At 40.1% G+C, this 22,954-nt stretch overlaps 1 protein-coding gene across 15 annotated transcripts in view; it reads right to left on the bottom strand.

The window, feature by feature from the left end:
- Window positions 1-409: 409 nt before the first annotated feature.
- Window positions 410-22,954, bottom strand: part of CELF6 (CUGBP Elav-like family member 6) — a 531,043-nt gene continuing 508,498 nt past the window's right edge. For 10 of the 15 annotated variants that reach the window (XM_085643931.1, XM_085643932.1, XM_085643937.1 and 7 more), the window contains 2 exons: window positions 14,678-14,833; window positions 410-6,793 (listed from right to left, as the gene is read on the bottom strand). In XM_085643931.1, coding sequence (XP_085500057.1) covers window positions 14,706-14,833 — 128 coding nt within the window. In that variant the 3' untranslated portion in view covers window positions 410-6,793; window positions 14,678-14,705. Of the gene's footprint in view, window positions 6,794-14,677; window positions 14,834-22,954 lie in introns of those variants that run through there. The other 5 variants (XM_085643936.1, XM_085643939.1, XM_085643944.1 and 2 more) reach the window with 2 other exon arrangements.

Here is a 22,954-nt window from a genome sequence, read left to right as displayed (position 1 = left end):
GGTAGGAAAACACAAGCTAGGGCTAGAGAGACAATTCCCTATGCACACAAAGAGGGTATCACACCAATTCTGTGTTTTGACCACACAGTTATTCACCATTTTGTGTAGTTTAAATTGTAATGGGAGGAATTATGCATTGAGAATTTGCTGGCAATAGAAATTCTGGCTGCCTGGCATTTCCACTCAGAATTTCTCTTGACTTATAATAAAGGTCCACATAGAAAATAAAAACAGAACAGCTTCACAATCGGGAATACGCATGCGGAAAATGACCTGTAAATTCAATGAACATATGTTATTGCCCACTTCAGAGACAAAAACTTACAACCGCTAATATTACCAGTCCTATACCACGCAACTCATAAGGGAAGACATTTAAAACAGTAGGAATTTTTCAGGACTATCATTGAACAATTTGTTCATGAATTTAATAAATAGCTCTTCTTTCCTTGAATGTAGACTCTTCTGTATTACATGTTTAAAAAAAAAAAAAAGAAAGTCACTTATACAGATCACTGAAGTCGATTGTCGCTTGAAAAGGAGGATTCTCCTAAGGAAAAAGCTAACCATCTACACAGTCAATCCTTCCTAAAATTCTAGGAAATGCTACAAGGAACTACAGGAATGGGGTGAGGCCCAAGTGACTGGCTGAATGGATCAGAAAAGCAGAGAAGGCAAATTCAAGATTCAGCACCCTTCTTCAGTACTAGTATCCCCTTACACAGTCTCTTATTCCCTAGTCCCTGCATGTATGTGTCTATCGCTTCTCCTCACACAGTCTATATTACACTGACTTAAATTAGACACAGTGCAGGTAAAGTGTACTTCTGCTGTATTTCTGTGCATCTAGAAGCAATACATCCTAAAAAGTGATAGTATCAATAGAAAGATATAGCTTGAGCCTGAAAAAGGAATATTTCACTGAGAGGATTATAGAGGTTCTGTAAGATAGTGACCTACAGTAGTTGTTTCCAGCATAGTTCCTGGAGGTGTAAGATTTCAGGAAAACCACTGAAAATGTAGATCAGTTGCATTTAAAATAAAAATGTGGCTTAGATTCTAGCCTCCAGAACCTATGTTGGACTACCATGGATTACAGGGAACCTCAGACTCCTTACTGATTGTAATTCGAATACCTTGTAGCATAGCCTCTCTGATGACCCTAACAGTCTTCTTGTAATTAATGATATATCTATTTTGGCAATCATATCTGCTAAATTGGTGAACTTTTGGCTCAAACCCTCAAATCACGCGTCTTTGAACTACAGGCCCTTCAGATTCTGAAAATCAGACATGAAATGGAGACAATCAGGTTCAAAATGGATTGCAGGACTCTGACTAAAGATAGACCAGTGGAAATTAAATGAATTACGCAGAATTTGGCACAAAATGGTCAATGCAAGAGGCATAGACTTACAGCGATTCTGCTGAAAAGAGTACAGAGAGAGCATTGTACAGGAAATGGTTTACATAGAATATGGCCAGAATTTGATCACATAGAATCTGACAAAAAAAGAGCTAAAGATAGTTGGACTGGAGACAGATTATACGAATGTGGATGCCGTTGGATCACGTGGTCATCGAACATGCAATTGTTTGCAGGAATTCTGACAAGAGTTGGATTGGAGGGAATCTGCCTAGAAGCAGATAACGGTTATTGACTGGCAGAATGGATCGTAGAACATCTGTCAGGATGTTGATTATGGTCAATTTGATAGAAAAAGATCAAAGGGAACTCTGAAACCAAATTTGTTACAGGTAATCTGATTTGAAATGCACCAAACGTTGTCATACAAGAAAAATAGCTAGGGAAGAGGTTGGAAGTAGGGGCAAAACCATGTAATTTGTGAAAGCTAGAGTACATTGTTCGAGCTCCTATTGAAGTATAAACAACATCTCAAAGTTTGAAGGGAGTGGCAGTTTGGATCTGGCAGGAATTGGTGCCCAGCCTTGGTTCGAAGCTCCTAATTAAGAAGATTAATTATTGCTGCTGCACTATCTGTTGTTTTATTGCATGTATTGCCTGTTTAAAAGAAAACATTTTTCATCATTGTGAATTATACAGAAAGGAAGAGGGTATGTTTCTTCCAATAACTTCACCTGCCCATAAAGGGACAAGTCATTCAGACCATGCCACAGTCCATCTTGAGGACAGCGTGCTAGTGACAGAGTGTGGCCAGTGAACGACAAGCCAAGACATTGTAATAGCAGGTACAGCAGCTGCCTGTGTGTGATAGGAAAATACCAAAACTCCGCACCTGATTGATCTATTGCACGTTTAAGACCAAAGCTTGGCTAGGACATCATCTCACGTGATAGTGTGGAGATGTCCAATAATACAGCCATATCAGGAGACATCCCAATAATGCACCATTCCAGTGAAGCCAGTTGTAAACTTTCCTGTAGGGCTGAGCCAAGGCTTGGCCTTTCACAGCCTCTGTGAATGAATAAATAAATAATGGCATTTATTTGTCCTAAACAAACTCCTTTAAAGCTGTACTAAAACTTTACAACATGGGCCTTGCTCTAACAGATAAATGGAGAGAGTTCCACCATATCGGACCTGCTACAGAAAAGCTCTACCATCCGTGGACTTTAGTTTAAACCTAGAGACTGAATGAAGTGACTGGTCCTGACTGTAGAAGAAACTAACAGGTGTTTTGGGTGAGATGCTTTGATTTAAGACAGTTGAATCTAACTGATAGTAACAATTGTACATCCAGCAAGCCAGTTTAAATCTAATCTGGTCTGCTACTGGTACCCATTACATCGGCCTCCTAGCTTGGGAACCATGATCTATTTTTAAGCCTACCACTGCACATACTGCTGCATTTTGCACCCTCTGTAGACGAGCTACGGCCTCTGCTGAGAGATTTATACAGACAGCCTATCCTGGAATTGTTAAAGTCTCCCACTAACATGGCTTAGTCAGAGTTTGATTTTCAGATGATGCAGCTCAGAAACAGTGAGCAAGGTTTGCTCTTTCTGCTTATGAGATGTGCTATATAAAATAATGCAGTAACTCAGGAAATATTCGGTTAAATTAAGTGACTTCATGCACTGCAGGTGCATAAAAACAGCACTCTGAAGCCCATCATGATTCTCCCCATTTTCTCCATGATTCTCCATGATTTTGGCAATGAAATACAGATTAGTAATGGGTCTAAAATTTAAGAGACACACTGGATCTAAATAGTTTTTTTGAGCAGTGTGTTGAAGATCTCGTCTTTATGTTTGTCTGGAAAATAATCTTCTTAGAAGGATCTACTAATTAACACCCTGATAGGGGAGAAATGTGTAGGGCAAGCCTCTTTAAGAGCTCAACAGTGTCCACGGGGAGTTTGGAAAGTCATAAGCTCTCTTAAGGTTATCAACTCTCATTATGGCAGCTAATGTGAGGTTTAGACACTCCTGATAGACACATGCAATTTTCCTTATAAAACTACCAAAGATGAAAATCCTAACCTGTATGTGATAAAGCATAACAGCATCATCGTGGGTTGACATCCTCTGTGGGACTAGAGTAGGCACCAGGCTGCAACATCCTAGGCCTGTCCCTTGGGACAGTTACTGATAGCATGATAGCACGATGCCATGTGGCATATCCTCTCCTCATAGGTCGAGGAAAAATCATCTGACCAAGATATCACCTGATAGCACCTGCCCACCTCATGTAGTACCATGTGACTATACCTGATGGGAAAGATGTGTACATCATGTTAGGGCCCGTTACTTCATTAAGACAAATGGCAAACCTGTTTCATGTTGGTGGCATCTCTAATGGGTCTATATATCAACAGAACCATAGAATAGTTGTGTCCATGCCAATCTATTTGATTTGAAGGGATATGACTTAATTATTGTTTAGTGCAATGTCAGTAAGAAGGTTTCCTGGTGGTAACAGCCTACGTAGACTAGACCTAAAATAATTTTTTTAAGCTTTCCCAAGGAAAAGAACATTTTATATTTGTTTAGCTGCAAATGAAGTTGATTGTAGAGGTTTGCTCAAGGGTGTCTAAAAGATCAATCTTCTTTTTTCAAGTTTTTTACACTGAGAGTTGCAGCAATATTTGATATTCTGAGCACAACACACAAGCTGGAGCTTAGTGCCGCCATAAAGAAGAGCTACACAACGAAATTGTTTGATGGAAAGCTTTGTGTGTAAAGCCTTTAGTAAGTTGTGCGTTACCTCTACAGGGAGCCCTAATAACAGGGCATTGCATTGCTCAATGTTAGCTGGTACACAATTGAACACCACTCTGGAGTGGAGCTGTTCTTGCAGGAAGGCAAGAGCCCATCTTAAGTAACATACAGTGTTATCATTTGGGCTGTATATCCCATTATCATGAGGCTCCAATGGGAGTTCATTGTGCAGGATCACACATAGAGCCCTGGCGCTTGATGCTGCTGATAGCGGGAGAGGGGCACATGCTAATTGGCCAGTTAATATTGTGCCACTGCAATTTGTGCATGCCTACTACCAGTACAACTGCATTGAGCTTTAAAAAAAGTGTTGGCCATCCATCTTTGCGACCCTTTGAGGCAACTGAAATTAAATTCCAGGAAGGATGAAGGGCTTGGTCAAGCTGGATGATAATTTGGGTATTTGTCAGCATGAAACAAGAAAGGGAGCAAGGGCACTGAACATGGACAGGTACCCACAGATACAATTATGAATCATTTTCAATAGGGAGAAAAATAGCGGGTGGTATAACACAAATAGATTTTTGTTCATATTGTTTCAAGTTGCAATGTTTCTGAAGAGGTGGAATTTTATATAATTTCTGAGTTGCCGGAGATAACAGCAGGCCTGACACTGATGTGAGCAAGCTCATCCAGATTCTTGGAGAAGCTATAGAGTATCTTCTGTTTTAAGACCTGGTTTCTTGAGTTTTTCTGTCCAGCCAAGGAGATTAAATTCTGAGACAGGTATAGGACTTCACATGAAGGCTTATCCAAAATGAAAGCCCCTTAAATAACTACCCTAAGTGAGAACACTATGTTGGAATATCTGAGATATTGAATCTCAGTAGGTTAAGACTTGCTCCAGCGATCAATATGTAACACTCAGGTCACCGGTTCAAATCTTATCACGATCAACCTAGTCTTCTTTCACTTAAAAACACTAGCAGACATTTCAGTTTATGGTGTGTGATAATATAAATGCTCACTATATTATGGTTCTTGTACCATGTGGAATCCTGATTTGACTGAGTAATGTCATATATGTTGATAAAAAATGTCAACGTGAGAAACTCAACTTGACCTGTAATCTGAAAGCACTAGTGATGTTGACATATCCTGAATGTATGACTTCAGCTGAGGTTTGTTACTTCATGAGTAGTAGATGTACTGTGACTTTGCTGTGGGCATTTGGACTCACTCTAGAAAGTGGGAAAAAAGTGGAAAAAGGTGAACAAAGATAACAATTCTATAACCGTAAATAATAAATGCATGGACTGTACATCAATCCAGAAATAGCAAGATGCTGGAACAGATCTATGTGTAGTTCTTAGGTTTGAATACCGGCTCAGCTTTTTAGACTTCTGAGGCCAAAAAACCGGCATGATTAAATTGGGAAACACTAAGATCTGACACTACTACAGATTTTCATCTACATAAGAAACAAATTAGTATTATCACAGTCCTTGACTGATTGGTTTGCCATTCACAAGGAGTCAGTGTTAAGGTAATGGGATACTCTTTTTAAGCCCCGTCTCATCAAGCACTATTCAGCCAGCCACTGGGCCCTACAATTGGCAACAACATTACAAATGCACCGAAAACATATTCGGCATTTCATCTCCTTACTTCCCCCTGCTTGTTTCAAGTTTTAACTTTTTTCGATATTTTTTTGTCTTTTACACCTTATTTTAATTAACTTATTCTCATATATATATAGATGCTATTTCTATGTAATTACAAAATGATAGTCCTTTGGTCCCTCCACTCTTCGGAATGATATGACTTTGAAGAAGGTAGATCTGAGCTCCAGGTACCAATGGGAGGCAATTCTGTGCCCTGATGGAATACATCTTTAAATATGAAAAGCATATGTATGTATATATGTATATGCATATATATATATATATATTTATGTATTTATATATATAGACATACCATTTGTAAAAGCTATTGTTTATTGGGTTATCCTGTGGGTTGTATCCCATCCTGTGTAGGTAAAATGTTGATATCCATGTTTTAGGCACATGACCACAGGAGGACCTCTCACTGGCTTTGGTTGTCTCCTGTTCAAACTTGGCTCTCCACCAGGGCTGGTTCTAGGGCAAGGCAGAACTAGGTAGCTGTCTAGAACACCTCCAGCACAGAGGTACCAGATTGTCCCTACAAGCAGCAAAGGTTGTCCCCATGTTGGGCAACAAAATATCGATTCGCCTAGGGCGGTAAAGCTCCACTTGGCTTGGCAGGTGTGTCATAAGTAAGTTTCGCTCTCTGTTCCCTCATTTCCTCGCCGATCTGCTGAAGAGGCCAGAGATTAGATGCATGAAGTCTTTGAAAAGCTCAGGTGCAAGGCCTGCTTGTGTATGTCTTCAATGACAGATTACATTTTCTGTCTCTTTCTCAAAGTCGCATTGTTTAAATTCGAAAAAGGTATGTAGTGGCAACAGGTATTATTGTCTCAAGCGCTGGTGTGAAGGCCTGTCCCTGGTTTCAGCAGCGCGGGCTGTCCTCCGGTGAGACCTGCTGCCACCAGAAAATAGAGTTTCACAAGTAAGAAATAACTGCAATTTGGCCAACAGGAGGTGCATTCACATAAGACAAGGCATCCAATCTGTAAAACAAAAGAAAGACAAAGATAATACTGACGCCAAGTAGACAAAAGAAGGGACAGACAAAAAGGGTAACAGAAAAGGAGAGTAATTATCAGAAGACATGAGGAGGGACAGTAAAAGAGAAGAGGAGAAATAGCAACAGAAGAAAGACAAAGTGGAAGAGAAGTAGAAACAAGCTAGAGATCAAGGGTATGGAGTAATTAAAGACATGAGGGAAATGCTACAAGGTAGACTTGAGGTAGATGGTGAAGAGTAAGAAAATCAAATGGAGATGGGTAAACAGGAGAGGTAATATGAGAGAAATTGGAAGAAATGGTTCACAATTACCTAGATTGGGTAGAGAAATGGCAGAGAAACAGTTAGAAAAGGAGAGATGGAAGAATGCTGAAATTACGGAATGCCACAAGAAATGCATTCCTATGCTGAAAGTAGAACACCAAGGGGAAATGTAGTGTTGAACAATTTTCAAATTAATAGTGTAATTTAGTGATATGTACTATTCATCCAAAGATAATACTGCAATTTTTAATTAGTTATAGGTTAGCTAAAAGGAATGGGTTATATATGCTTGATTTTACGCAGGATGAATTGAATGCCATGGAAAGAAACTGCATTTTGTGTTTCACTTCGGTATGGTTTTAGTAAACCAATAAGAATACAGAAAATGAGAGGACATTGAAAGGCAGAGAGAAAGGGCAAGGTGCTGGAACAGAATTATGTGAAAACTAAGAAACCCATAAGGAAAGGCATTCAAAAATGATAATGACACTTTTATTTATTCAGGTAATACTAGCAAAAAAATGAATACATTTGAGGATCTTTGTTTTGTTTGTTGTTTGTTTTTGGGTTGTTGACAGATTTAGGGTGTGTGTTTAGGATTAGAAGAAGAGAGAGGACTGGAGCTGGATTTAGAGTTAGCTTTACAGCTAGAGTTAATTTTAGAACTAGGATAAGCATTCGGGGTGTATGGTTAATTTTTGCGATTTTGGTGTTCATTAGATTTTTTGCTTTGTAAATTTGAATGAAATGTTTAATTGAATTTTCAGAAAGCCACATTGTGACTACTGGTGGAATAAGAGCGCTGAGTGAGGCTGGGTAAGAAAGAAGGACACAACTGGGTTTAGGGAAGAAGTTAGAGTGAACACAGAAGTTACAGGGATGAGCTATGGGAGAAAGGCTCTTGGGTAGGCGTGGAATGTATACCCTGTCCAGGGCTGATCGTAGCGCACAATAAGGATGTCAAGGCACATGCTACCGCTAAGGGTGGTAGGGACTAAAGCACACACTGAAGACATAGGAGAAAACCTGAATTCCAACTGTTTCTCATGCAGTGCCAGGAACTAAAGTGTACAACCTCAGTGGTGGAGGAAGCTGGCAACTGTTACTTGAGTAGACGTCAATATCATCCTTGGCACTTTCAGCAGGGTGGGGATATGAGTGAGACATTTCTGCATGGCATAGTCAGAAATACTGCTTACCTGTCTACATTCAAAGAATCTATTGGCATCTAAATACATTCACTGATGACAATCAAATGCAGACAGCAGCAACAAAAACCTGAGTTGCTCAAAAACATCTTCTGGGCACTTCAGACAATCAAAAGGAGAAATGCAGTGTTTTCATGAAAACACTCACCAGAAATCGCTCAAAAAATAAGTTTGAATCCGAGTAAGACTACTTACAGGAGAAAATCCTCGAAAGAGTATAATAGATTTCCTTTCTAACCATTAATAGTAACACCTTCACCACAAATAGACCTGATAGCCCAGTAATCATCCTCCAAATCTGCAGGTCTTCTAGGCATGAATGAGGGCAGTTCAAAGAGTGCATTGCTGTTGAGACGTCACCCACATACACAAGAGTCACACATGGCCTAATACATAAAATAAAGATGTATCTTGAAAAACCTGCACAGTCAGTGTCAGGGTGCTGTAATCATGAACTTTATTCTAAGGAAGAAAATGATGCATCTGTAGAGATGTGTCAGTTTCCCTTCGCCAGCCTGCGATACCCTTGCGCCACCATGGATGCACAGTATATACAATACGGCACACCATGGCGCAAAGATTGACAGATGCGTCAGAAATTCTGATACAACTGTTGGCCCAAAAGTCAAGCATTGCTGGAGTCGTGTCGCAAGCACGACGCAACTCCAGCAACGTATGTTGAGGTCTATACTTTTTGTACTTCATCACTCCTTATACCTGCTTCAAGCAGGCGCAAGGTTTTGAAGCAGTGGCGTCCTAGAAGTGGCGCAGTGATATCTCGTAAATTTCACAGCATCACTTCTGCCAGACTTTCCTGCGTGGGAACGCCCACCCTGCATACATTATACCTGACGCAGGTATATTGTGATGCAGGGCTTTACAACTTGACGCATCTCCCTAGATGCGTCACGTAAATTGGCCGCATTGTTTACACCGCCGCTGCATCACAAAAGTGATGCAACGGTGGTGCAAAAGTGTCGCAAGGAGCTTGTGAATCTGCTCTGTTGTTTTCAACAACTGATATGATCTCAGGATTACATGACACTAATGAGTCATATTGAACTACAATTCCTTAACCTCTGCAGAGAGCACGAGGCTTGCTACACACTGTATGATGGGCATATTAAACCATTATCAACGAAAATGACTTTAGCTTCAAGTATGAAATAGGCTGTAGGAACTGATTACGTCTCTCAATATTGTACTAAAGGATTATACACAGGCATTGTATGGACCAGGGGTGGAGCATGGAACGTTGATAGGCTCCGTCAGGTTCTATTAAAAATTGGTAATTGAAGTGTGCAATTAGCTAAAGGAAGGGCCAGGTCTTTCAGGGTATATTAAATGTGGAGAACGAAGGTTGCTTAGAGGGGATTTAATCATTTTGACGAATAGTATGTCTTTGTAGAAATGGTTTAATGGGATTAGAAAAAAAGTTGAGTCACAATAGTCTTTTTACGTCTACGATGACCAGGGAGTAAAAAGAAAAAGAGAAGACAGGAAGAAGGAAGAGGCGAGCAAGATAAAGGACGTGAATGGTGTATGGTGTATGGGGATGATGTAGATGGGATGGGGATGTTGTTGGGAAACAGGCTGAAGCGGGAGGTGTTACAGCCAAAAGGGGGACTAAAGGCAGGGGGGAGAATACCAGAATATGGGGGAGGGGGTAAAAGTAGGCGTTTAATGGCAGAACCCCTTTAAAAAAGACAAAGGAATAGGGGTGCTAAAGTAGGTACCCTTCCCCCAAACTAAAAACAAACAAAAAACAACAGAAGAAAATATTTTTGCCCAAGAAAGGCTTTCACTAGGTAAACCCATTCTGGAAGAAGAATTATTCAAGCAAGATGTGATGACAAAATATTGTCAGAACCTTTTTCTTTAGCTAACATACAGACAAGTATACAACACACACAACCCTCTGACTCATAGCACACTTTTCATCTTCTGGGCTATTCCATGGGTGGTGGAACCAGCACATGGGTGATGCCTCACTGTTTCTGGTCTCATGGTTATAACAGATGTGTGGGATGAGTAATATCTTGAAGTATATGCTCCTATCGGTGTATTCAGCACATAGGGTGGATTATTTTATCTGCTACATTCTTTCATGGGTGTAACTAGCATATAGAATTGGTACAAATGCTCTTTTATTCTCTCTGCAGTGTTATTCAGTTCACATAATTGTTGTATCTCCCATTGAGGGTTTAATCATCATGCAGAATGGGTAATATCTTCCAGTGCACTAAGAATTCTCTTAACGTTCAGTGGGTGTGGTCTCCAGTGTATATCCTTCATGTTTTTTCAATGTACTTTCTCATGTGTTTAACCAGCCCATACGGAGAGAGAGTTTTCTAAATATATTAAATCAGTCTTGGAACCAATTTATTTAACTGTTGAATAAAGCTTAGTCAAACAACCTTGAGCTTTGGCATTCTTTAACTACATAGGTTGCACAAGGAGATTATTTCATAACAAAGTCAGTCGTTTTTGCAATCAACTTGTGTAAGGAAGTGATCTTTCAGTACACTCTCACATGAGGTGTTGTACTGCACAATTAAAGCAGTTATGTAACCCGCAGGGCAACTTCAAAGACCAAGGATACATCTTTTAACACAATTTCCATTGGACATTAAACAATAACTCATTTAGGTGGTGTATAATGGAAACCTATCTAAGTGAACCCCTTACTCAAGTGGATGAACAATACATCCTTAGGTGAATGCTAGGATTCATCTGATGTGTTACAAGTAAGAACAGAAAGATTTTAGGGTCCTCGGTGGGTGGTAAACATATGAATAGATATGTGTATTTGTAAAGCAAAGGATGCTTTTTGTAAAGACTGGAGTAGGTGAAGAGCATCGAAGGTGGAAAAATGTGCAAAGAATTGAACATAAGGATATATGTCCTAGGAAGATAAGAACTGCTATGCTTGGGCTCCAATTGAATTTAATCGGTGTGTGTGCTGTAGGTGAGGGAAAGTAAAGTGAGTTTAGGATTTGTGGATGGAATAAAAGGTAAATAAGGCCAGGATGACAGGTGGTTTAATAGAGATATTGGTAGACATTTGACCAATGGTGCCAACTGAGGGAACGGAGCCTGAAACGATGTGTGTGGGTGTATGGTGGAGTGTGGGGTTATTCATTGTCTTGCCATCACTCGTTAGGCAGGATGTCTCCTCTACACCCTATGGTACAGATTACAGGCACAGATATTGGACACTGTAGTCACAATGTAGACTCTTGGAGTACGAATAGTAAAATCTCATGGCCTGAATAATTATAACCTCCCACTGAAGAAACATGCTGTAGGAGAGTAGGATCTGCCTCTTATGTTGTCCCCACTTTTTTTCTGATGTTAACACTAGTTTCTGGCTATAGTCTGGCTGGGACCCTGATAATCAGCGCCCCAGCCTCTCTGTTCTCTCTAAACAACTTGGAGTGCATATTAGGTGCACTAGTGATTGGATACTGTGGTGCCTTATGAGCCCCCAGTATATGGTACCTTATGTACCAAGGGCATAGGTACTTCACAGGCCTACCAGGGGCTGAAGCATGTATTATGCCACCCCGGGGAAGCAGACTAAATCTGACACCACAGGCCTGCTACTGCAGCCTGGGTGAAGTAGTGTTAGCACTCCTCACTGAGATATAGGTTCACTATATCTCTCCCTGCACACACATTTAAACCTATCAGTCACCCCTAAGGCAGGCCCTATCAATCCTGAGGGCAGGGTGCTTGGTTTCCATGTGAGGGGGTGCCTCTGCCTGAGCAGGGCCCCTCTGTAGCTCTCAGAGTCTATTCTCTGGGGCTGTTTGTGAATGCGGTCAAACCATATACACTTAAGTGCATTATAACCTCGCGGTAAATGCTAACTTTGGAAGGGCTGCATCAAAACATGTCGCGTTTGGTGTCAAACGCTTTGGAATCATACCTCCACACCAGTAACTGGTGTGGGAATATGATCCCACCCTTCTAGAGGGATAGACATGTACCTACTGTGTAAACACGGTAGAATCCTGAAGAGCCCTGGCATCACAACATGGATGCCACCAGTCACAGACACACTGCTGATGACCGAAACTCACAGCGGAGGAGGCCCAACAATAGGCATCCTGTCACAGGAAGGTGTGACCACCTCCCAGACAGGATTTAGTGTATTGGGGCTTCGTGGGTGCACTCCTAGAGTGCTTTGAAGTCCTGCACTGGGAGAGCAGTAGGCTCCGCTGCGCAAACACCAGTTCAAACCGGCTCAGGGGCTACCTGCCCCTGCTCTGGCGCGAAACTGGACAAAAGGAAGTGGGTGTAGCCACCCCCTCCTCTGACCCTCCCATAGGTGGGGTCATAGAGCTAGTCCCTCCCTTCTTTTCAGTATAAGTTAGGGAACCCTTGCCATTGCAATCTAGATATCCCTGGACGATGCTCTGAAAAAGAATCCTGGACCTTCGATGTTCCATTACCTCTGGAAGACGGACGAATCTCCCTTGGATTCAAGGAGTGACTCCCCTGCTTGGCAAGCACCAAATCTTGCAATCAACGGTCAAAATATTTCCCGCTCCCGCCGGAGTCCGAAGTCCCTGCAGCCCAGGAAGAGGATTTCCTGACTTCTCTAAGGCCATCGTGAGTCCCCAGTGACGCTGAGGCAAGTGGAACCCACGAGTGACGAGGAACCGCAATCCCTGGGTACCGGGCACTATTTTCGAGTGCAACCCCTTCACGACATTCTACGAACTTGTGCATTGGACCACGTGTGGTCCAAGCCTCCAGCAGGAATCCCACCAAAGATCAGAGGCCTACCCCGTCCCGAGTGACCATGGGCCCCTGTTGAGTGAATCCTCCCGAGGCATCTTCGTGATCCCTTGCCGGTTGCCTTGTGGGTCCCCAGAAGACTTTTCTACAGTTCCAAAGGGCTCCCCTGGTTGCTCCAGGCCTGCCCTGACTTACCCTTGCTGGGTGAGTCCCTCAGACCTTGCTGGTCTGTACCGCTGACTTTTTATCCTTTCCACGAGACTTGCTGTTACCAAGGCTTGTTGGCTCCAATCTGCTCACCGACACCGCAGTAAGCTGCAGACTTCGTGGGACATGCTGAATCCAGCTCCTGGTTGTCGTTGACACCTCCTGGACCTTGTGGCTGAAGAGTCAAGACACCCGTGGATCACCTGAGATCACCCGACGACTGTGGGCATCCATCTTTCTTGCCCCGGGTCACTGCCAAGTGACTTTGAAAACTGTCCCCTCTGCTTTCAGGTCTTCCTTCTTCTGAATCCAGGCTTGGATTCCACCAGACACTTCTCCTGTCTTCACAAGCAGCAAGTCTTCTTTTGCTCCCATTGAAAACGACACCGCGTCCCGACACCAAAAGACACCTATGCCCCCGGCTTCCCTGGGTAAGGTAACTCCAGCACTACGGTGCTCCTGAGGGTGTTGGCTCTAGAACTACTTACCCTGTAAGTGACTTCCTTGTAGACTCTCCCCAAGTATCCTAAAACTCTTAATTTCCAATCGCAACTTGCTCCTTTGAAGTCAATAGGGATTCGTGGCTGTGTTCTCACACTCCTTTATTTACCTGCCTTGGGTGGTATCGTGGGGCCCCAGCGCTTCTGAAGGCCCTAGGCCTTGTCCCCTTGCAAGTCGTTATCTCTAAGTCTCTTTTTTAGTATATGGTCTGGTACACCCCTAGGGCCCCAGCCATATTTGTGCTTAACTTATTGTGAAATGTTGATTTGTGCATATGTTCCTGACTTCTAATCTCATAAAGAGATTAGCAGAGAGTTGTTAGTAATAAATACATATATATTTGATATATATACCTGTGTGGTGTACTTTCATTTAGTGATTCAAGAGATTATAAGGTAAAACAAGCTGCTTTACATTCCTCTAAAGACTTAGCCTGAAGGCTGCTCTCCACAGCTACCACTAGGATAGCTTTCTTTAAAAGGTTGTCTTAAACCTACTACCATAAGATTCGAATTGTACTGGTGCAAGGTGTCCACTTTAACTAGTGAACAGCATATACCAGGCCAACTTCTCATACATGCTTTCTGGATATCTTTCCACACTGAAGTGATACTGAAATTGATGGCATAATTTCCTTGCCACAATTCAAATCCCAACCTCTTGACGAAATGACAAGCATATCCAAGAAAAACTTGGTAACTCAACAGAATAGTTTAAAGTCCGAGAATGCATTGGGAAGGGCATGGAAATGGACCCATTTATTGCCTTGTAGCCTAAGCATGCAGGAAATCTTAAAGTCAATCAACCTCTTTTAGGGCCAAAGGGCAAAGGTCACTGGGCTGACTGACTCCATTTTTTTCTCCCACTGATCTCCACAGCCACCTCTTCCTTGCTTTTTCTCACAGCCATAGTATATGCTTTGCTCTGCCCATTTTTTCTTACCTGCTTGCAAGGCCCATGTGAGCAGAGGTCAGTAGGGCCTGTTGGCATCTTTTGGACGCTTTAGTTGGACCTTTAGCCTCTTCATTCCAATCTGGAAGCCGTTCATGGATTGAATGGCTGCCTGAGCGCTAGCTGGATTGTCAAAACTGACGAAACCTGGGGAGAGGGTAGGGGTCAGGGAACACAAATGGGAACCAGGTACAGTGAAAGGAGGTGGTGGAATGAGAGAAGGTGGGACAGAGAAGGAAGGACACATATTTCATCACTAAACCAAAAAAGCACCAGAGACTTAAGCACTATATTACAGTTGAGTTACTTTTTTACTTATCACTAGTTATTTCAGCACCTGGTTCCACATAGAGGCCAACATTGGGCAAAAATCTATATTCTGAAAGAATACTACTACCCTGCAAACTTATGGGTAGCCATGTCTGCCTTAACGGGGTCCCAACTCTTTCAAAAAGTCATTGAGGTTACAACGGCTTTGGTCAAAAATTGAACATTCAGGGTCAAATTAGCAGAGATGAAATGTGGAAGGAGAACAAATTGGTCTTTGGGCTAGACAGAAGAAGCAGGCTATGCAAATCTATTGATAAGAAAAATGAGTGTAAAGACTTAGCCACACATGTCTATCAAGCAATTCAACTGATGAGAAGATAATTGCGTACTAGGAAGGTCATAAATCATCACTTGCTCATAGAATGAAGTAATTAGTATTATAAGACCAATTTTTTTAGAAAAATTAGGGATCTTTGACATTCATTTGTAGATCCAATTGATAGAAATGAGGGATTGGTATAGCCTTGCGAGCTTATAGAACCATGCAAGTTGAGCAAGGTAAAGGAGATTGACTTGGAAGGCAAGACGCCATCCAGATGATGATTACGGAAAGCAGAGTGAATCTGGAAGACTATAGCTCATGGTGAATCTTAATTTGACTCAAAAGACTGGACAGAGATTACTTTATAGATGGATTATTAAGACTGTTTTGGAGTCCTGGTATACAATTTTGAGATTTAACACCTTTCAGCAAGAATTGATAGGGCACGTTTGGCACCCTAAGGATAAAACAGGGCAGTTCAACCAAATAAAGAGGCATCTTTCCTATGCAGGCAGAGAGTGTAGCTACTACCTCTATGCTGAGAAGTAAAAGCACTGACAAGAGCTTAATCAGTATAATTTGTCAAGAGGCAAATAATTTGCACTTCTGAATGCTTTGATTCTGGATGCATTGATATCATTCGGATAAATCCACCTGGTTATCTAATTTATCAACCGGCATGGTGCTAGTTTGAGCTTAAACTACGCCTTAAGGCTGTGCATTGCAGGTAATTGTGGACTACAAGCACTGTTTGCTTCAAAGGCAGAGTGGTCCAGTTCCGTTTTTAACCCAATGCATTCTGGGACCTGTATTTGTGAAATTTGGAAAATACACTGATTACATATGGAGGCCAAAGTAAGTATTGCTGAAGACTTTGTCAACCACAGTTTTAGTATGCTGTCTGCATGTCTTCCATTCAAATTATGATTCAACCAAGCTACAGAATGACATTTCCATATTTTTAAAACCAAATCCACATTCATTTTCTTTATTTGGAGAGCATTTACAACTTGTAAAACAGATTTGTATTTGTATAGATCTTACCTTTACCTTCCTTGACTCATCCCAAATTCCTTCCCAGTTTTACTCTGCTTTCCATTTTCACCTTTAGATTCTGGGTCTATGAGCGATTCAAGTGAGCATCTATTTTAAGAGGTCTGTCTGAAACACTAATCAAGCTGTCGATCAGCCTTTATAGTTACCTGCTTCAGTTCTTGCATTATCACTGCTGATAATGGGAAAGTTAATACATATTTCTTTTTTAATTGTTATTACTGCCTGCAGCAGTGAAGATGGTCACTATGCCTGCAAAGCTGCAGCTTTTTGAGAACTCTGAGATAGTGCTCTTAAAAGGGGTCTTCTTCAGGATTGTCTAGTACAAAAATGAAACATGAGAGTCTTGAAGGAATTCATATTGAGACAATGAAAAGGCAATCTTTGTACACGGCCTAAATTTAGTTTGATTAGTGTATCTCTACCTTAAATTACATTCTCCGAAAAACTAAATTTGATCATCTAAAACTAAATGAAACTAACTTTCAATGGAAAGCATTCAAATAAACCAAACCATGACAAGGTAACAACACTGCAATGGACTACAGAGCGTGATAATTAAAGGTGTGGGACAAGCACTGATGGGTGACAAGAAAGCATCTCTTCAGAAAAAGCCAAGTCATCACTGTTGCCTTACAGGTATACACTGAAAATTATACTGCAACAAAACACAGTTCAAGCCAAAAACAAACAATAATCAACATAATTAATGGGCACTCATTTTGAGTGTTTCTTCATTTTTTTGAAGGTCACACCTTTAAGAATAAAACAGAGCAGAATGGGTAGGCTACTAAAATCATGAATGGTTTAACTCAAATGTATTTTGAGTAAACACAATACAATTTTGACAAAAGGAAAGAAGTCAGGTGTTAGAGAAGTTTATATTTTTTAATCTATTTATGAGAAAGGAGGAGAGTTAAATCTTTTTAGTACTAAATGGCTCCTGTACCTGTAATTACGTTACATAAAGATAGATCAGGGCATATCATGGCAGAGATCCACTTTACCATAGACTTTGCCTCAACACAAATTCAGTATTATGGAAGGGACAAGAACGTTTACCTTTGTGAAGGGGAAATCCACTGTAGTCCAGGGCAGCATCACTATAAAGTATTGTCAACATGTTTCTAGCCAGGATATTCAGTGGGAAGCATGCTATTTGGATTTTAGAGTATTGGATCCAGATTCCATTTGAATTACCAAGGTTTTTAACTGCTCTATCTTTGTTGCTTTAGTACCAGAATAATATTGAAATCAAAATATTATCTGACAGAAATATTGTGTCCTAAACATTAAGCCTTTGGAGATATTAATATAAAATCTACACCCATTGGAATGACATTTTTGCAAACAATATTTAGGACACACTATCCTGGCATAGAAACATTTTGTTTTTGGACCTTGCAAGAATTTCTGATATGGCAACAACAGACAACCTGATATTATAAGACAATTTCCATATTTTGGAATACCTGGCGACTCAAAATAGAGACACTGGAAGTAATGGCCTTACATATTTGCTAAGCCATCATAATTTTAAATTAACATACACATATGGCTTGAGTGAAGCAGTTTTAGGGGTTTAAGATGTCTAAAGAATTACTTATCTATGCTCCTACTTTAAATGCAAAATGCAATAAGAAAATGGTTATTCATAACATAATACTTTGTGAAAATGCTTGTCTCAAGTACTCTGCCCCACAAGGTCTGATGACAGTCTGATGACAGTCGAATTTGGGTGAACAACCAGAAATATAATAGCTGATCAGGCAACAATGGTGTACTTTTTTGACTATGAAATGCAGGGTTTTACCCTAAATGCTTTGTAACTTTCGATCTATGGAATAAGTTAACACCACAAACACACAACCTGATATTATAAGACAATTTCCATATTTTGGAATACCTGGCGACTCAAAATAGAGACACTGGAAGTAATGGCCTTACATATTTGCTAAGCCATCATAATTTTAAATTAACATACACATATGGCTTGAGTGAAGCAGTTTTAGGGGTTTAAGATGTCTAAAGAATTACTTATCTATGCTCCTACTTTAAATGCAAAATGCAATAAGAAAATAGTTATTCATAACATAATACTTTGTGAAAATGCTTGTCTCAAGTACTCTGCCCCACAAGGTCTGATGACAGTCTGATGACAGTCGAATTTGGGTGAACAACCAGAAATATAATAGCTGATCAGGCAACAATGGTGTACTTTTTTGACTATGAAATGCAGGGTTTTACCCTAAATGCTTTGTAACTTTCGATCTATGGAATAAGTTAACACCACAAACACATGATGATTATTTCATCAATTTTGAAGGTGTGCTTATGATCTACAAGAGTGACCAAATTTGGTCTGCCATCACCTTAATGCATAATGTTAATAAAAGTTTAATCCATTAGAAATTTCATCTGTAGACCTGGATCATGCCACAGTAAGGAAGCTTACCCCTTTGATTAATAATGTGAATGTTTGTATTTCCCTCAAATGGCAGTAATAAGGGAACAGTTCTTTTTTATTGAGTGACTGGATTTTACAAGAGCATGGCGACTAATCCATAATTTTCTGCAGTGTTTAACAAGCCTCTTTGATGTTGATATAATTAGTTTTATGGCGTGCTTAGGATATGGATTTGCTAGATTTTAGAGAGCCTCGTAGTGATTAGCAAATTCATGAGTGGCGATCAAACGTTTTGTATCTCGCTAAAGTATCTTGGATAGTTCATAGAAGCTCAATATCTTTCAGTTGATTGGTGTATTGTTTTAATCAACTGTACTTGTTTTTCTTTGTTTGATGTGGATAATTGTTTCTTGCTTGTTGCAATATTTTTAATTTGACTAGGTTATATTTACAAGATGATTATGGAACTGCTTCAGTTCTCCAGGTAGCACAATCTCACCATTACAGATCTTAGTTTGAGGAGATCGTGAGATACAGATGATAGACATTATTGTAGCCACAGCAAAGACTGAATTAGAGGTTACCAGTAGCATCAAACCCCATGTAACCCTCGTAGCATGAATTATAGAAATTTATATTTCTCTCAGTCTGATACCATTTTTGCACATTTCCAGACAATGGTATCATCACAGTTTCATTATGTAATCTGGAAATAATGTCCCATGAGATCTTTCTGGTAGAAGCTAAATACATAGGTCTATTTAAAAGTAAAATTGCACCTAACTCTATTCAGTACCAATTTCAATACAAAGCTTCTGATCTAACAAAAGTAATATGTTTTAATAATAATTCAACGCCACAGAGACCTTAAATAAATGTTCTATAAACCTCTGTAATGTGAAGCTGAAATGTTAAGTCTGTGTATGCCCTTGGAGGCAAGTGCAAGGCATGGTTTACCCTGATGCCTGGCATCAGAGGAAAAAAAGGTGGTGAGTTGCTCTGAAGTTAGTGTGGCTCCCGAGTTGCACATCAGTATTCCTTATCTAGGACTTCAGAGTCACAAGAATATCATATCATTTTAATGCAAAACAGTTTAAATTAATATCACCAGGGACATCTGTGGACCAAGTATTTTGTTACAAAAATACGCTGGCCTTTTTGGATAATACAAATCAATCGGCATAGGTGGGTGTTCATGATATCCACAATTAATGGGTACATTTTCAAACTACAAATCTGAAAAGGAGGCCATTTACATTTGAAACCCTAGCTTCAAAATGAAGAGGCTCAGCCAGAACCACAGCTGTAGGAGATACTTTCCTCATCCCACCTTTTATGGTGTGGGAACACTTTCTCTTAGAAATAAGCTTGACAAAGGTTAATTGATGGGAGGCGACGCGACGAACACCAACACTATCAAAACTAAGCCTGTGGTTGGTTTCAACCCTTGTTGCAAATACTTTTCTGCTTGGTTGTTGGCTCACCCCTTTGATAGAGCACTTCAACAAAATGTGCTGCTTCTATTCATTCAAATGTGGGTAACTTGATTTACAAATGAAGACCCTTTCTGTGGGGATAAGCCCTGTAGTAAAAAGAGTGCTTTTTTAGGATTTTTAAATATGGCAACAGGGCAGCAAAATATTAAGACTGGCATTTCTAAAGGCTTACAACACTTATTAAATGGTTAGAACACAAGCAATTAAAAATAAGTTGGTTATGGCATTTTTTTTTGATCTTCACAAAACAACATGACCTGGTTATAAAAAAACATGACAACTTTAAACAACTTTTTGGTGAGGCTATGCTTACTTATCTAGTCATGCCCACCCATACGTGTTAATCGTTATTAAAAACTCATCAACCACCCAATTCAGGTCACAAGCCCATCAGCCAATGGTCTCCAAATGGGCTGACAAAGTCTGATTAAAAAATGTGAGGTGGGTCAGAAAGTGCCTCATGTAAGCACCATCCATGGAGTTACTGGTTGGTACTCACCAATTTGCTCACTCTGTCATCATCGGCAACTTCATGACAGAAAAAGCATGTGACCTAACTCTTAAACTAATGTAGAAAATTAAAGAAATTAAAGAGTAAGGTGCATAAATAAATAAAGGTGACATCTATCAACCATCTAAGCCCCCGTAATGTGAAAAAAGAGTAAACTGGACTCCCCATAACTTAAAATAGTGTTGTGAACATCTATCGCACATATTTTTTCATTTTGACTAGTGTTCACACTCAGTTAAAAAGATGGCATGTTTAGACCATTTTACTCTGAACAGCAGACATGTTTCATTGCCCTATAAGTTTGTGGCTATTTCATCAGGGCACGGGGACACATCTCCACCTCAAGAATGCACCGGACCGAGTGGTTGCCAGGTGGACTCCTCGGTTGTGCATTGAAACGCGAGCACCCAAACCGGCAGTGTGTGTTCTTGGATGCATTGGGTTGTGGGGGGTAGTCACCCTCTGGGTCCTCTCTCAGTGAGTTGCAGGTAGGGGTACACCTGGCAACCGCTCAGTTCATTCTTGAGGCGAAAATGTGTCCCTGTGCCCTGATGAAATTGCCGCTTTTAGGGCAATGAAACATGTCGGCCGTTCAGGTTAGAATGGTCTAAAAATGCCATCTTTTTAACTGAGTGTGAACACCAGTCAAAAATTTAAAATATATGTGATAGATGTTCACAACTCTACTTTAATTTATGGGGCGTTCAGTTTACTCTTTTTTCACATTACGGGGCTTAGATGGTAGATAGATGTCACCTTCATTTATACACCTAACTCTTTCGTTTTTTAATTTTCTACATTAGTTCAAGAGATAGGTCATATTCTTTTTTACTGTCAAGTAAGTGCCGATGATGACAGAGTTAGCAAACTGGTACCAACCAGTAGCTCCATGGATGGTGCTTACGTGAGGCACTTTCTGACCCACCTCACATTTTCTTATACTTTGTCAGCCCATTTGGAGACCACTGGCTGATGTGCTTGTTACCTGATTTGGTTGGTTAATGAGCTTTTAATAACGATTAACACTTAAGGGTGGGCATGACTAGATAAGTAAGCATCGCCTCACCAAGGAGTAAGACATGATACCCACTTGTCAGAAATTGTTCAAATTTGTCATGTGTTTCTTATAACCAGGTCTTGTTGTTTTGTGAAGTTTGTGAGTGGAGGGCATTGTGGTTATAATTCCCTCTTATGCTCCTTATTCGATAGTCATTGTTTTTTTTTTATTGCAAACATACAAGATGGATGGGCCAGATTCACAAAAGTAATCTGAGACAAAATCCTAACTTTACGACTTTCAGTATTTACAGAAGGCATTTAGGAGTACTAAAGTTAGGATTTTGTCTCAGTTAAACTTAAGTTTTGGTCTTAAATTAAACTTAAGACAAACTTAAGTTTAACTAAGACGAAATCCTAGTCGTAAAGTTAGGATTTTGTCTCAGTTAAACTTAAGTTTGTCTTAAATTTAATTTAAGACCAGAATTTAAGATTAACTGAGACAAAATCCTAACTTTAGTACTCCTAAATGCCTTTTGTGAATAACGAAAGTCGTAAAGTTAGGATTTTGTCTCAGAGTACTTTTGTGAATCGGGCCCTAAGTTTTTACTAAACAAAATGTTAAAACGTTTAATTAGGGGCCAGGCAAATTTAAAACTCCAGAAAAGAAAATTTGATTGTATGATTTGCCAGGACATAAAAATACTATTCATTACATTGTAGGTAGTTTTATTAACACATTTTACTTGATGTTCTTATTTTTTTTTAAACATTATGTGGGTGGTACTGTTGAACAAAACCTCTAATGTTATCATAATATACCCCCAGGGCAAAGACAGAAAAATCACCTGGCTCTGTATGGAGCATACCACATAGAAGGAATAATATATGAAATTTTAGTGCAGAAGTGAAATGTTATTTCACTTTCTTAGGCATACACTGGGGAAAAGATTATTTGCAAAGGGAAACATGTTAAATGCAAGAGAAATATAGAAACATATAAGAGTCTGGATACAAATCTGTGACGGCTTGAAGGTCTGCCTGCACTTTAGTCTGTATGTCACAGATCATAACCCAACCAGCTCTTTTGGTTGATCAATCATATTACATATAGAATTTTAGATGGGTAACAATGAATTACAGGATGTTTTTCACTGAGGGGTTTTGAGTGACATCAAATAGACAACAAGAGCAAAGTTCAAGTGCTTAAGTT

This window comes from Triturus cristatus, chromosome 3_1 (assembly GCF_964204655.1).
Source record: "Triturus cristatus chromosome 3_1, aTriCri1.1, whole genome shotgun sequence".
NCBI classification, from domain to species: Eukaryota; Metazoa; Chordata; class Amphibia; order Caudata; family Salamandridae; genus Triturus; species Triturus cristatus.
Note: the sequence above shows the minus strand (reverse complement) of the source record. Positions and strands in the feature narration are given on the sequence as shown.